This window comes from Phaethon lepturus, unplaced genomic scaffold, assembly GCF_000687285.1.
Source record: "Phaethon lepturus isolate BGI_N335 unplaced genomic scaffold, ASM68728v1 scaffold3985, whole genome shotgun sequence".
NCBI lineage: Eukaryota > Metazoa > Chordata > Aves > Phaethontiformes > Phaethontidae > Phaethon > Phaethon lepturus.
The window spans coordinates 20,464-36,041 of record NW_010541042.1 but is presented as its reverse complement, the minus strand read 5'-3'; the positions used below and the strand labels follow the sequence as shown (position 1 = coordinate 36,041).

At 38.5% G+C, this 15,578-nt stretch overlaps 1 protein-coding gene across 1 annotated transcript in view; it reads left to right on the top strand.

The window, feature by feature from the left end:
• Window positions 1-15,578, top strand: part of FRY (furry homolog (Drosophila)) — a gene marked incomplete at its 3' end in the record, with an annotated part of 116,936 nt that overhangs the window by 83,060 nt on the left and 18,298 nt on the right. The window contains exons 41-50 of the mRNA XM_010287599.1: window positions 650-837; window positions 1,784-1,878; window positions 3,533-4,134; window positions 5,827-5,924; window positions 6,014-6,184; window positions 10,782-10,922; window positions 11,662-11,841; window positions 12,909-13,070; window positions 13,929-14,003; window positions 15,033-15,203. Coding sequence (XP_010285901.1) covers window positions 650-837; window positions 1,784-1,878; window positions 3,533-4,134; window positions 5,827-5,924; window positions 6,014-6,184; window positions 10,782-10,922; window positions 11,662-11,841; window positions 12,909-13,070; window positions 13,929-14,003; window positions 15,033-15,203 — 1,883 coding nt within the window. The remainder of the gene's footprint in view (window positions 1-649; window positions 838-1,783; window positions 1,879-3,532; window positions 4,135-5,826; window positions 5,925-6,013; window positions 6,185-10,781; window positions 10,923-11,661; window positions 11,842-12,908; window positions 13,071-13,928; window positions 14,004-15,032; window positions 15,204-15,578) is intronic.

The following is a 15,578-nucleotide window of genomic DNA, read 5'->3' as shown; positions in this document are numbered from 1 at the left end:
AATGTTAAATCAAACATTTCTTCAAAGTTGTTAGTAGAAAGCCTTTTGATTGATTCTACCAGATAAAAACTCCTCTGTGTCCCGTTTGTAAAATGCATCATAGTATTACATAACTAAGTAAATGTACTTTGTTAAGTTTCTTCTGGCAATTAAAGTTTAGTTTTAATTTATTATGTTTTTAGAGCATAGGAAATGTACTGATTGTATTTTGAAAACCAACACAGTCACTAATTAAATGTCTTCCAAGGTCAAAGCAGGATGCGGCATCAGTATTTATATTTAAGATCTTACCCAGTAGCCTACTGCAGGTAATAGAAAGACTGCTAATTCAGCTTGGCTTTAGGTTTGGGAGTGTTTAGAAGTTACTGTGTTGCTGCCAGCAAGAATAATGGATGGCTTCAAACTTTGTCCAGGAACTGTAAAAAATTGCAATCAAATTAAGAATTTCAGTTTTTTGCTGACAAACATTTGCAGACTCAAATTTATTTTCTTACATACTTTGTGAAATGAATGTAAACAGTGGGAAATTCTCCCAAAACCAGACATTCCTGCATCTCCATTTCTCACAGGGTTTGCAGGATACACTACAGTGCGTATCCTCCCCAGACAGTTGGTTCAGCCTGTTATGACATACTATTCTTTTGCTTAGGTTTTCATTTGGAGCAGCATCTGAGTGAAGTTGCTTTACAAACAGCTCTTTCAAGCTCTTCAAGACATTACGCAGGTCGCTCTTTCCAGATATTCAGGGCCCTAAAGCAGCCCCTTTCTGCACATGCATTGTCTGACCTCCTGTCAAGATTAGTGGAAGTTATTGGAGAGCATGGAGATGAGATTCAGGTATGCATGTGTACATAATGCTTCTTAGTACTGTTGATTTAATATATATTTAATTTAAAATTACAATTTTAACAAAATGTTCTGGAGTCAAGTCATGCAAAGTAGAATGTGGCCTTAGAAAATGTTAGCTCTGAGTTTACTGAATCCATATGTATTTTATCAAAGTCTTCATCCGGCTGTTAAGATCTTACATAGCTCTAAAGAGAACAACTAGAAAAAATCTAGTAAATGTCACTCAAAATGAAACCTTTGTGATGACCATTTTTCCCTTTTCACATCGTTAATTTGTGCTTAAAGACCCCATCATCTTATTTGCTGATGTAATCTGACAGCATGGAGTAGACACGACATCATTTATCAAATGTTAACATCTTTTGGAATAAAGAAATCCATACCATCCATAACGGTACAAAACTTACACTGGCCTAATTTGATCCAGTCCTCCCTTAGTGAACAATGATGTTCACTTGGTTTAGCTAAACAGACTGCTCTCTCCTGAAATTTTACAATCAGAGCCTATTTATTGTGAGATTCAAGACTTAATAAAGAGAACTACTAGCTCTTCATAAGAAATAGACTGACATCACCTCCATATTTTACTAAGGTAGTGAAACTGCCACAAGATGACAGTAATACTCTGTCACAACTGCTTGCAGGGCATGTAAATCAGTGACCTGCAAGTCAGAGGTTCTGTATGCCATTACCAATCGCCTGATGAGATACATGCCATTCTTGCATGCCTTCATAGATCATTCAGAGGCAGAAAATAAAACACGTTTGTAGTGACATTTTAATGTTTGGGGCAGTGGCATTGATGTGAATGTCCTTATTTCAGAAGAAATTATACATTTCCAGTAGGTGCCTATTCCTTTTATGAACTGAAGACTTTTAAAAGCTCACTGTTTTGAATGTCTTCGTTAAAATGGTTAACCTCATGCATTGATAGGGGTATGTAATGGAGGCACTACTTACTTTGGAAGCTGCTGTGGATAATCTGTCTGACTGTTTGAAGAACAGTGATCTTCTGACAGTGTTATCACGGTAAGAACCTATTCTCCCAACAATATTTTTTTTTCAGTGTCTCATGATATTAAGCATGTAGTTCTGCAGTCTGACAGCATTAAATTATTTTGGTAAGACTGAGCTCATTTGTAACCTTCAGAGAACTAAACTAAGAGCACATTTTAGACAAATTTTGCAATAGTTGAAATACTGTTGATAGATCTAATGGAACTTTACAATGCATTGTAAATTCTGCCTTGCTGCCACTTGGCTGTAACTTACTTTAACATCCTTTATAAATACCATATTTTTTTCACCTTTGTACCATATACTTGAAAATGTACCTGAGAAGAAACATGGTTTTTGGAATATTGGTTTCATATGACCTGTTGTTCTCAGATGAAGTATTCCCCAAGAAGTAAACAATCATGGTTTCTTCTCTTCAATAAAACTAGGGAGGATTTTGTCCCATGTGTACGTAACCCATGGATTTTGCCAGACCTGTAGGCCATCTCCATGAAACCCTTGGCCTTAAAGTAGAACTTTGTACATGAAGGGCAAGTGCAGGCTCTTTCCATAACACAGCTGTTGACAGTAGTGAGGGAGATTAATGTCTATCTGACTCCTAATAGCAACAACAGAATAGGGAATGTGTTTGAAAAATGTCTATACGTTACCGTGCTTTACACACAGAACAAAAACACAAGGGCTATCATTTCTGAAGCTGGCAGGCAGGGATGCTACGTATTATTATACTGCAATGGCAGAACACAAGCATTGCCTTGTGACAGAGTAGAGATGGGGAAATACGGCTTCTACTTTATAAACTAAGAGGTATTGATCTTCTTTAATGCACATTTCAGGAAAGAGCAAGATGGAGCAGAAAATAAAAAATGCTCCAGAAAGCAGTGGGGTGCAATATTCTTTACTCTGATGCTATTGATCCTCTTCAAATATTATAGACAGTAGGGACTCACAGTATGTGAGGTAGGAATGGGACCAGAGAGTCAGGAATTAATTGTTCTCTAGAACAAACTTCCCTTACATGTATCAACACAGCATGTTCATATGTACAGATAATTGAAGGGATTGTCTGGATCATCACATGGGAGGCATCAGTCACTGAAATTGAAACACCTCTGATTTCTGTAAACCATCTTGATGAGATCTTAGGATACAGACAAGGGAGGATGCAATGACAACAAGGTTTCTGAAGGACCTGTGCTAGCAAGAACCTAGGTAGCCACATGACAGGTTTCTTAGCATAATGTGGCATATTTGTGGTTCTGCTTAAGTTTTTGTCTGCCCACGGTTCTCACATTAGCCAGTAAGCCATTGTGCATTTTTCCTGCCAGCTGTGCCAAGTTCGGGGTTTGCTCCACTGATGAGGGCATTTTAAAGATCAAAATTGTTTTCTACCACTGCCCCATTATATGGGCATTTCCACAAGTCAATTCACAGCTCTCTATCTCCTATCCTCATGTTTTTACCTACCTGGACTGTGGGCTATCGTGCTCTGGTTTGGTGCACTTCTGGAAAAAAAAGACAAGCTGCAATAGACATTGTGGTGTTTTACTTTTCCCATTTAAATATTTATGTACAGTTTGCTAAATACTTAACTTGCATCCAATACATACAAGGTTGAAGCTGTGCATTCACACATTGCAATGTATGTTATATATTTTGGGTTCAGTTCATCTTCGCCAGATTTAACATCAAGCACCAAACTGACTGCAAACCGGAAGAGCACAGGACAGCTGAATGTGAATCCTGCAAGCGGTAACACAGCCACTGCTGAACGAAGCAGGCACCAGAGGAGCTTCTCTGTACCCAAGAAGTTTGGAGATGTGGACAAGTCCTCGGACCCACCGCGCAGTGCCACACTAGACAGAATTCAGGCGTGCACCCAACAAGGCCTGTCCTCTAAAACCAGAAGTTCATCTTCCCTAAAGGACAGTCTCACTGACCCATCCCATATTAACAATCCAACCAACCTACTGGCCACCATCTTTTGGGTTGCTGTGGCTTTGATGGAATCAGATTTTGAGTTTGAGTACCTAATGGCATTGCGTTTACTGAATAAACTCCTGGCTCATTTGCCACTAGATAAAGCTGAAAACCGGGAGAAGTTAGAGAAGCTGCAAGGGCAGCTGAAGTGGGCAGACTTCTCAGGGCTTCAGCAGCTACTCCTGAAAGGATTCACCTCCCTTACTACCACTGATCTCACACTACAGCTCTTCAGTTTGCTGACACCAGTGTCTCGAATATCCATGGTGGATTCCTCTCAAGCTATAGGTAAAACCAGTATACTTCCCATTGCTTTGACATTTGATGACCGACCTCATTAGAATATCTGCACAAACCCAAAATGGCATATTTTCTTTCTCATCTAATACAGAATTCTCTTCTAAAAATGTACTTTTGCTTTGAGTTGGGTGGGCTTTTTGGAAATTTCATAACAATATGACATGTTTTTGAAAAGTTAATCTATTGCACAATAAGGTTTTGGAGGACAGCGGTCATGTATTATTTCACATTTCATGTCTAGTGCTTAGCACCATAAAAAATTTCTGAGTGCTGACAAAATGTAAGGAGATACTGTCAAATTTTCTAGAACCTATTTTGGCCAAGTTTTCCATTAAATTATATCAGAATATTGCAAATTATTTTATTTTAAATTAGTACTTCATGGGATTTTTCCTAGAAATATAAATATTGAAAACTCTTGTACATTTTTTAGGTAAACTACAATAGCGCATTAGGGAGTGAGGAGAGAGGCCTGGGTTATAAGGGAATAAGGTAACATTTCGAAATTCCCAATTATTTAGTTGAGGTTGTGACCATTTCTTAATTTTATTTCTTGAAGGGTTTTTCTGTATTGTTCCAAATATTTACTCCTCTCTCTCAGTCAGAAACACAGATATTAAGACAATTGTGCAGGCTTCACGAGTAAGTCATAATAAGCTCAGACATAGAGTAAGGGGATGAATGCCATGAGCAGCCTGCCCATCTCTAAGCACCTGTGTGGTGCCTGTGTTCCAGACTTCGGCTGGGCAATTCATGCATGGGCTGTGACGGTGCTATCCGGAGGTATCTTTTTCTTTTCCCTGGGTATAGAGGAAGCCAAGGGAAATTATGCTGCTAACGTAGGCAACTTGTTTAATTATGTAGAATGAGAGGGAATAAATGGTTAGAAAGATACTTTCATAGATCAGATTCTTTCTTTTCAAAAAACAGATTGTGTCCAGATACAATTTCTTCACTTCTGAGCTCTGACCTCCCACCTGACCTGGAGCAGCTTGTGTTACAGCCAATGCCTGTAGTTCATCAACTACCTTGAGCTATGAGTTGGTGCAGAGAAGCTGAATCCCAGCTCCAGACAGAGTCCTTATGCTAATGACAACAGCTAGCACTTGGCACTGGAGCCATCTCCTAGCTTCAAAAATACCCATTTGAGTAGTCTCATCTGACCAGTTATATCAGAATTTTGTTTCATTATTATTATTAACTTCAATAGTATCAAACGATGGAAGCTGTGCCTGGCAGCCTGACCAAAACAGCTGTTCATTTATCAATACTGACTGAATTTTTTGTGTGTTTTAGCAGCAGTAGTGAAAATGCCACCAGTTAAGATTGTCAGTAAGCCACTTAAGTGGAAAAAATAAACATAGTCTCTAACAGGAATAAGATACATACTTTTGTGAGATATTTTGCCCTGTAAACACCTGTTTGTGTGGTAGTGTTTGTAGAAATAGGTTCATGCTTTATAACAGTACTGTTTCCTAAATGATGTACTGGATTTTCAAATTAAGGCCCCTTTAAGACAAATGTGGTGTGGCCAGTGGCGTGAACGACTTGACAGAGTCTGCTTGAGTTTACAGCTAATGTAATATTGAAACGGTGACCTCCCACGAAACACCAACTTGAAGATCACTGTGGCTCTTGCTGTCCAAAATAGACATTTTGTTCTGTATTTTCCTCTTCTAGGATTTCCACTGAATGTTTTGTGTCTCCTGCCCCATTTAATTCAACATTTTGACAGCCCAAACCAGTTTTGTAAAGATATAGCCGAAAGGATTGCTCAGGTATCAAAGTTATTTACTGTTTTGTACATCCTCAAACCCTGTAAATGCAGTTGCCTTCTTAATGTGTTTTGACATTTATATTTAATTAGGTTTGTTTGGAGGAGAAGAACCCCAAGCTATCAAATCTCGCACATGTCATGACCCTTTATAAAACACACAGCTATACAAGGGACTGTGCTACCTGGGTAAACGTGGTTTGCCGTTACCTTCATGAAGCATTTGCTGATATTACTTTGAGTATGGTTACGTATTTGGCTGAGGTAAGTTTTCAAAGTTTCTTCTACTGTTTTAACTCTTCTATTCCCTAACAACCCAAAGAGCTGAAGTCTGCTGCAAATTACTCGTGGCTTTCTGTAGCTGTTATTTATAATTGAGTAAAAAAGCAGAAATTAGCCACAAGAAAGGGAATTATTATAATAAATCAATATTGAACACTAAAACAAAAGCCAGCAAAGGTCTGCAGGGCTGATAGATCTTAAATCAGTTTCTGTCATCAGCCAGTGAGATGCTCCACTGCCAAAGAGAGAGTAACGGGACAACATTTCTTTAGATCCCACTGAGGAGAATAAGAGAAGGACTAATTCCAGAAGGAGTTTAGCAGCATAAATAAGATACTGATCTAGTTGAAGATGTCCCTGCTCTTTGCAGGCAAGTTGGACTAGATGACCTTTAAAGATCCCTTCCAACCCAAACTATTGTATGATTCTATGATTCTACGATTCTATGATTCTGTGATATCATCTGCTATATAAGGATCTGGTTCTCAGTACAAGTTTGTATGCATTCCTTCAACACTGACTGGGATCATCTTGCTGCCCAGGTTTTCCTCTGTGCTCATTGCCTACTCCTAACAACATTTCTCACATTTGGAGTATAGAGCTGATGCAGTGTTGTTACTGGGGGTCCAAGGCTCAGTTCTGCTCTTTAAATTAAGGTCACTTATCTCTGTCTCCTATGTCAGATCAGTATCAGGACACCATTTTCTTGTGGAGTTCTTAGATTTATCCTTTCACTTCTGTGTTGTAGCGAGATGCCTTCATTCTGCCCCTCTCATCCAGGGAGAAATCAGTTCTGTATTCATGACATAAATTCCCTAGCTTCTTTAGAGCAGGTTTGTTTTTTGGAACAGAATCATTCTCTCCTCTGCCAAAGGTTCTACAGAAACTGTGCAGGCGTCTCTGATACTGGCTATCCACAGATTTTCAAGAGTCTGAGAGGCCAGGCTGTGCTGCCACACTCACGCAGACTTGAGAACAAACTTGGCCTTGCTGCCTCAAGCTGCAGTTCGTCACCTTGTTTGCACATGGAGGCTCTAAGTAAACAATCATATCAGATCTTGACTGTTGGTGAAAGCCATGACCCTCCTTAGGAGGCTAAAACAGTGCCCTGGGATCTTTCAGTCTGTTTTCAAACTCAAAGACTCTGAAGAACTATTAGCTCTTCAAACATGATGACTCTGAATTCTCCAGAGTCACGTGTCTCCTTCAGAGCAGAAACTTGTGTTCCTAATAAATATTGTAAAAACTGAGGTTTAAACTGTTCCTCCTTTGCTTTCCCAGCCTTAGGGAAAGTGTTTGCCCCGCTGTTTTCCCTCTGGTGCTCTAAGTACAGTTACTAGTGCTGCAGCACCTCCACAAAGGTCATTGCACATAATCTCCCTGCCCTCAACAGGGCCTTCGACTTCCGTCTGGAGACTCTTTCTCTGCACTTCCCCGTTGCTGTAGGTTGGCACCAGGCTACTATATTAACAGCAAGTCAGGCAGGCTCTTGACCGTAATTAAGGCACATTCCTCACATAGCGCCATCATTGCAGGATGACAGAGTAGTGAGCACGACTTCCTCTCTCTGTATTTACATTGACTGCAGCTCTGTTGAGTCATGTCTGGGGAATATTTGTATGGGCATAGGGTAGCAGCCAGTCTGGAGGAGGAGCAAGAGACAACAAACCATCTTGTTCAGCCTGCTGTGGCCATGAAAAAGATTTTTCCAGCATTCAGAATATTTTTCCCCTTTTCTTCTTACTTAATCCCCAGACCAGGATAAACAATATGCTCCTGTCTCTTATAAACTGGCTGTGGCATATACTGTCAATAGGTAAAGCCAAATGGGTTAACAGCCCCACTGGGCAACGTGGAGTTGAATGTTACAGCCGTTGGCTACAGAGACTGGAGCTTTAACAATTCTGGCGCATTCCCCAGTGCTTGGGCCTGAGGGAAAGGGTGAGACATGGAGTGCTTAAGGATAACTAAGGAGATCTGTGTTGCAACAGTGACGCCTCCAAACATACAGGTATGCCTTCATAAGGGGACTTTGACCACAAGTTATTAAGGCTATTAATGCTATTAACCATTTGTTCTTATACAAATGCTCTCAGCAGAAGATAAAAGCTTCAATTATTGCCACTGAGACAAAAAATTGCATTTCATCTGTTTGGTGGCAGGTAATTGCTTGTCAGCTAGGGGTATGATCCTGGCATAAAATAAGACATTTCAGCTGTGTTCTTATCCAAACGTTACAGTGACCAGCAGTGCTCCTTACCGAGTTTTATGTCTTACAGCTCCATCCATGAAAAATGATCATTTCTTCTAGATAAATACTTGGGAATAATAACTATTTAATAATGTGGTAGAACTTTGAACCTCCACTACCAAAATCAGCACACAAAGACATTACTGAAAGCTTATTTTGATTTTATGTTAGATTTTTGCATATTAAGTTTTAAAAATCAACTTTGTACCATGACAACACAATCATTCTGGGACCATATCCACATTGACATGGGTCACGTTAAAGTAGTGATTCATTAAGTCCACAATTCTTCAAAGCAGTTCATAGGGACCAGAGTAAAAAAAAAACAAACTGAGAACAGGTATGATTTTTTCTCACAAATACAGTGGAAACTCTTTCTTCTGGAACTCGCTGATCCAAATGATGTGTCACCACAACTTCATCTTACTACTATTTTTGTTACTTCTGGCAGCAAAAGAATTCTTATTGTACTAAATGCATTTTAAATTTTATGTTCATTTCTTGAACTGCAATACTCTTTGTCATTACAAATTCATGATGTATTTAAGTACGCACTTGGACTACCAACTACCACATATACTCATCTGAACAAGTGAAAACTGGCACAATCCTCAAATGTTTAGAGTTTAAGGGGTAAGAGCTGTTTAATTCAAAGCATTCTGTTGACAACAAGTTTATATAAAATGGAATGGAAATTAGCAGCTTTCAGAGATAATGTTCCTAGAGCAGCTTTCTCACCAGCAATAGAGACAAAATCCCCATCATTTCCCAATAATTCCTTCCCCTATCACAAAAATGATTATTTGATGCAGAAGCCTCTTGTCAGAGAACAAAAAAAAATTCTTTCTCTCCTTCAGATAGTTTCTTCTAATCCTTTATTCCTACACTGAAATGGTATACTGGCTGATGTGCTGGATCATATAAACTATTTACAAGGAAGGAATCAAACCTTCCATTGCAAGATCCTAATGGAAGGCAAGAAAAATTCTATAACCCTGTTTTGAAGAAGAATTGCTAAGCATGTTTTATCTCTCAGTAAAGGTATCCACAGGCTGAAGCCGGCTACCAGCTAGTACCTCTCATTTAAAAATTCTTGCTGTCTTTTTGTAGAGGAATAGATAAATCATAGTGGGTTTCATCTATTGTGCTGTTAATGGAATTTGACTACTTTGTTTTATGAATCGCTGCTTACTACTCACTTTCAGTGATGAAAGAAATCAGAATATATTTAGTGGGATGACATAGGTGTGTGTCCTACCTGATCATTCCATTTTGGCTGGCATGAAATGTTCTCATACAATAAAAAGAGGAGTCTTGTCATTCAGACCAGTGAGGGCAGCTGATAAAATACAAGACTCCACTTGGATAACAGCTGAAATTTTTCTGTGACGGAAGACATGAGGCAGCATAGAGTTTCTATAAGTAATTGTTTTCTAGATCCTAATATCTCTTGTAACCAGTGTTAGAAGAACTTCCTTGTCAGCGTGAACAGAAGGATAGAGTCTAGTCTTGTGCCTCTGGTAACCTCCAGCAATAACATCTGGTTGCCTCTGAAATTTGTGGCGTGAGACAGTACCTGTCACCAATGAAAGAACGTGCTACCTTCCAGGAAACTTTCAGCTGAGATATTTCACACACATGGGCAAACATAGCATGTCTGTCTGTACGCCTCCTGAATTACTGTCATGTATATATATGAGCACAGTTGCATTTCCAAGGTTCCTTGTGGTATTCCGGGATCTACGCTCAGGTGTTTCAAAATTCCAGGATTTAGATCAAGACCTTCTTTGTATTAGCCTCTACAGTAAGAGAGCCCAGGGATTCCATCTCCTTAACAGAAAATGTTTCCATGGCAGTTACAGCCAGTGAGCACTGGCAGTGAAGTGTATTTGGATAAATACATATTGATGTCTGAATAGTAGTAGCCTTGTTTCTTCAGCATGTTTTCTTTTTCCTCACTGACTTTCAGCAAAGGTAAAATAAAAAGATACTCCCCTGTTTTTATTGGATGTGCTTCCCCAATTACAGTGTAAATTTTACTTGCCAGTTTATTCAACTGCTGACTGTGTTTTCTGGATAAGTTAGGGTAGGCATATATAAAATGTATGTTTCATTATCAAAACAGGCTAGCATTTGGTTCCCAACTTAAAGCTCTTTTTTATCTCGCACTGTGTCATCATCTCTTGTAAAATGATTGTAAAATGGCATTGCAAAATCAGTGAGTGAAGAGAGATTAACAGTACAAATGGCATTCAAGAAACCAGTAGCTTTTTCCATAAGAAGAAATGTCTCAAAATTTAGTTATTTTCCCTTTTTTTTTTTAAACAGCTACTAGAAAAGGGCCTTCCCAGTATGCAACAGTCCCTCCTACAGATGATTTACAGTCTTCTTAGTTATATGGACCTGTCAGCCATTCCTGTGAAACAGTTTAACATGGAAGTGCTAAAAACCATTGAAAAATATGTACAGGTAAATACCGTATCTTCTTTATATTAACATAGGAACTTAACAGTATTTACTATCGTAAGCTGATTTTCTTTATAAGAATTTAAGACTAGATTAGCAGGGATGACTACAACTGTCCAGTGTGCTGTCTAGTTTATAAACATCCTGATGCCTAACAGAGTGCACGTCCCCAGATAAGATGCTCGGCTGTGTGGGAACGGTTAGGCTGCAGCTACATCACACTGGGAGCAAGCTTCATACCAGGCAGACCCTGACTGGCAACTCTTTTTAATTATTAGCATGAGGGAGATGTGGCATAAGCACTTCCCTTCAGAGACTTCTGCACTTAATTCTTGGCAAGTGGAAAATGCGTATTTCCACTAGGAATTCATAGCTGTAAAGAGCCTGTGTCAAGTCAGCTTTTCTGTTAAATGGGGATTCTGCAATGACTCTTATCTTTATGCATGCCGATTAAGGCATTCAGGTAGGAGATTTTAAATCCTTTGCCAAGTTGGCCTTGCACTCAGGTCTCCCACGCTGCAGGCCAGTTCCCTAACAGTGACGCCTTACGCAAGTCTTGGTCTCTGCTGTTGAAATTATTCTGCAAGTACGTACCTTGTCACTGGCCAAGAAAGAGAAAGAATAGAATATTCCAATTCCACGTTTTTATTATGTGGCAAAAAATATGACTGTAGAATAGAAATAATCTTGAATGTGTGTGAATCTTTCCTTCTGTTTGCTGATTAAATGTGCCTATTTCTAGAGCATTCACTGGAGAGAAGCCTTGAATATCCTGAAGTTGGTAGTTTCTCGTTCTGCCAGTTTAGTTTTACCATCCTATCAACCCAGTGATCTTTCAAAAATGGAAATACATCGAGTGTGGAACAGTGCCTCCAAGGAGCTACCAGGGAAGACTTTAGAGTTTCATTTTGATATTTCAGAGGTACTATTTGTAATTCTGCTAGTTAAAACCTTAATTCTGTTATTCTGGTAATCTTAAAACATGTGTTGCAGCTCCTTAAGAAACATGAAAAATTGGGAAAGGCAAATTACCAAACTGAAAGTCTCTTAAATTCTTTTCCATCCACGGTGACATATTTAATGACCTATGCTGGTGGGCTGTTTCTGGATTTTTACTAGAATTTTTTTTGTGAAGGAATTATTAGTTGTATTTAAATTTATCTGTTCAAAAAGCTGTGCTGTAATTATGTCAACTGTAATATATGAGTATACTACGTGTATAAAATCTCCCTCCAAGCATTTTATACTTGGATGCCAAAGTTCTATGTAACTGTTAAACACAGAATTATGTCCTTTAAGGGAGTACTGTCTGAATTCTGACTGAGCTCTTTTACAGCAGTCTTTATCCTGCAAACCCTGTACACCTTTTAACTTTCTATAACTGAATGGTCCTACTTACTTTAATGGGCAACTCTATAATGAAGCTGCAGGACTGTTTGCAGCACGATAGACTATTTCATAATAGTGAGCCTTCGAGGTTAAAAGGAAGTATGAACATAAAAATGCATCTGGTACTATTTGTGTAAAGTTTCTTCTCAGTGTTTCATGTAGGTATAATTCTAGAAAATGCTGAGCATCCTATCATCAATCCCAGAAAGCAATTTCATGTTTGTTGGAACAGGGACTGAGTGTTCAGCACTCTTAGGAAAAAACCATTAAAAACCATGTGGAAGAAATGTGGATTTGAAATTCATTTCATAAGCTTTCTGGGTTTTTTGCTGATTCTTATGTTAAAAACTAGTTTGACAGTCGGTTTGAGTAATAGCTACTCATGAACATAAATGCTAGCTACTAGTTGCTGGCAATTGTTACTGAGATGTTCAGAGTGGAAAATAAAATACATACCAAGTGACATGAAATTTGATGTACTCCTTGTTTTATCCCTGTATATGATCTTCAGAGTAATCTTTTCCTGCAACTGAAGCCATAAGCCCCATTATAAGTTCATCCTGGAGCATAGCACTAGTGAATAATTATTCTCTATTTAAGACTCCAATTATTGGGAGACGGTATGATGAGCTGCAAAGTTCTTCTGGACGAGATGGTAAACCCAGGGCAATGGCTGTCACTCGAAGCACTTCTTCAACCTCATCGGGATCTAACTCCAATGTCCTTGTTCCTGTGAGCTGGAAGAGACCCCAGTACTCTCAGGTAAACTCCTTTTAAGTAGCCCACTATTTATTAACAAGTTGCACTGGGAGCAGCTGAATTAATGCACACTTGGGTTCTTAAATGCTTGTGCCCTCTGTGCCCTACGCAGTGCTCCCGAGCAGCTGGGGCAGCCTAGCATCTGACTGACTGACTGACGGACTGTCTGTGTTGTCTGTCTTGGACTCAGAAATGGGCTGAGTTATGTCTCTCTCCTCTCCAGCCAGTGTTTTTCTTTCAATCTGCAGGAAGTGCATCTCTTTAAGACCTCTAGTCTAGGTCAGATTTAGCTAAGAATGACAGGTGAGTTCAGATATTAGCAAGGAGAGCAGATAGACAGCGTGTGCAACTTTTTAAGTGTTGTTTTCTTGGGAAATCAGATAAAAAGAATTCCTTGGAACAATTTTCTGAAAAGTGGTATTTGATTACCTTATTGATTTTAGTTATCTGCCAGTTAAAATAAAACCATGCAGAATAAATGTATTTATTGGGTTTTTTTGATATTGCAGATTATATAGCAGTGACTCAGGCATGAATTCTGCAAAAAAATAATTTTGCACATTCTTAGTTATGGGCTTCTGAACTGTCCTTTTGAAGTGATGCGGATGCGCAGGATCCAATGTTGCCTTATTATGCTCAATAGCATTAATAGACTAATTTAAAAATAATAAACACCATAATAATTAACAGCTATTTTTACGTTTCCTTGTATGTACAGTTGCTCTGAAAGCAACCCTTCGAGCACTTAATGACTAATTCTTTGGCTGGTTCCTCCCAATTAAAAAATGTTAATGTGTTTCTAGCCACCAGGAGAATGGGTGGTTAAAAAAATGCTCATTTGAGAAACATCTTGTTTTCTAGAAAAGGACAAAGGAAAAGCTGGTGCATGTCCTTTCTCTTTGTGGTCAAGAAGTTGGGCTGAGTAAAAACCCTTCAGTAAGTAGCCTTGTATTGATCATTTCTTTGTTTCATTGTGTCCTAAACTTCAAAAGTGAAGAACTTTGTTTCCCAGAGTTGCTGACCTGATTTGCACAGTTTCATGTCACATTACTATCATTGTCATTTGTACTGGCCCACGCAGCATTTCTCAGCACGTAGACCAGTGAGTGAATGGCCCTCTCGCCTAAAGATCATTTACTTGCAGAGCTATATATGGTTTTGCCGTAAGAGATCTGTGATGCTATAGGTTTTACTTACACCAGTGCAGTGGGTAGAGAGTAATGACCTCTGGTATTACCAATCTAGAGTCCTTATAAAGTAAAAAATTAAATTACAGGAATAAAACTTGGTGGGTGTCTGATTTTTCCTTTAGATAGTATTTCTAATGTTACTCTTTAAAAATTAATATTATCCAGTGGCAGGAAATGAGCAATAGATCATCCAGGGTAAGAAGCTCTTAAAATAGTTACTAAATATTTTCTACAGAGAAAGGAAAATTTCTGAACATTTTTTAATATATTGTATGCCACTTGTATTATGGTGAACAGCTCCTTCATTTCTGCAAGAGAGGGACTGTTGCATTTTGGCAACTAAATTGCAGATAGAATTATTTTTAGTAGGAAAGGAAAAATTATACCTTGTTGTGCTTTCTAATCTTGACATAATTTTGAACATTATTTTTTGATGAACTTACTACATCACCCCCTTGACAGTATTTTCTTTGCTAAGTTCTCTGAATTTTGTTCCTATAAACGTATACAAACATCCAGGCAACATCAATCTGCAGCCATTAGGAGGTAGCTGTAATATTCTTGGACGTGTTCCTGCAGTATGAAGTTGTTTCTTTGTACAAGTTTAATCTGAAGGCACCTGTCCAACATAAATAATAAAGAGTGTTCTAAAAATACTCAGTGAAGGAATTAGGTGTGTACTGGAAATACAGTCTTCCGAATAACCAATTACAGCTTTTAGGAAGAAACAACCGGAGGGAACAGTTTGTTACAAGAGAAATCCTTTGCATCGTAGGTAATTTTTTCTTCCTGCGGTGATTTGGATCTGATTGAGCACCAGACGAGCTTGGTGTCTTCAGAAGACGGAACAAGGGAGCAGGAGAACATGGATGATTCAAACAGTGAACAACAATTCAGAGTCTTTAGGGACTTTGATTTCCTAGATGTTGAGCTGGAAGATGGGGAGGTACAGTATATTTTCTCTGAAACAGCTTTTTTATTAAATCCGTTTGATATTCTTTCTACTAAACACTATGCTCTTCTTCTAACCTACAACTTTAACTGCATAACTATAAACTTACTTTTGAGTTCAGATTATGTATAATGTTCACTTAGTGTTTATTTCAGTAGCGTAACAGTAAGAGACTACCACACCCTTCCTTTCTGAATCTACTTTAGGAAACACTGCAAAACTGTTACTGGAAGATAATGCCTCTGTTCCAGTACCTTTTAAGTGAATTTACTTTTAAGTGAATTTATTTTAAAGACAATTTTTAAAGGTCTAAATTGTTAACAAAAATATATTTGCCATTTAAAAACCCATAAAATGAAATTGTTCCAA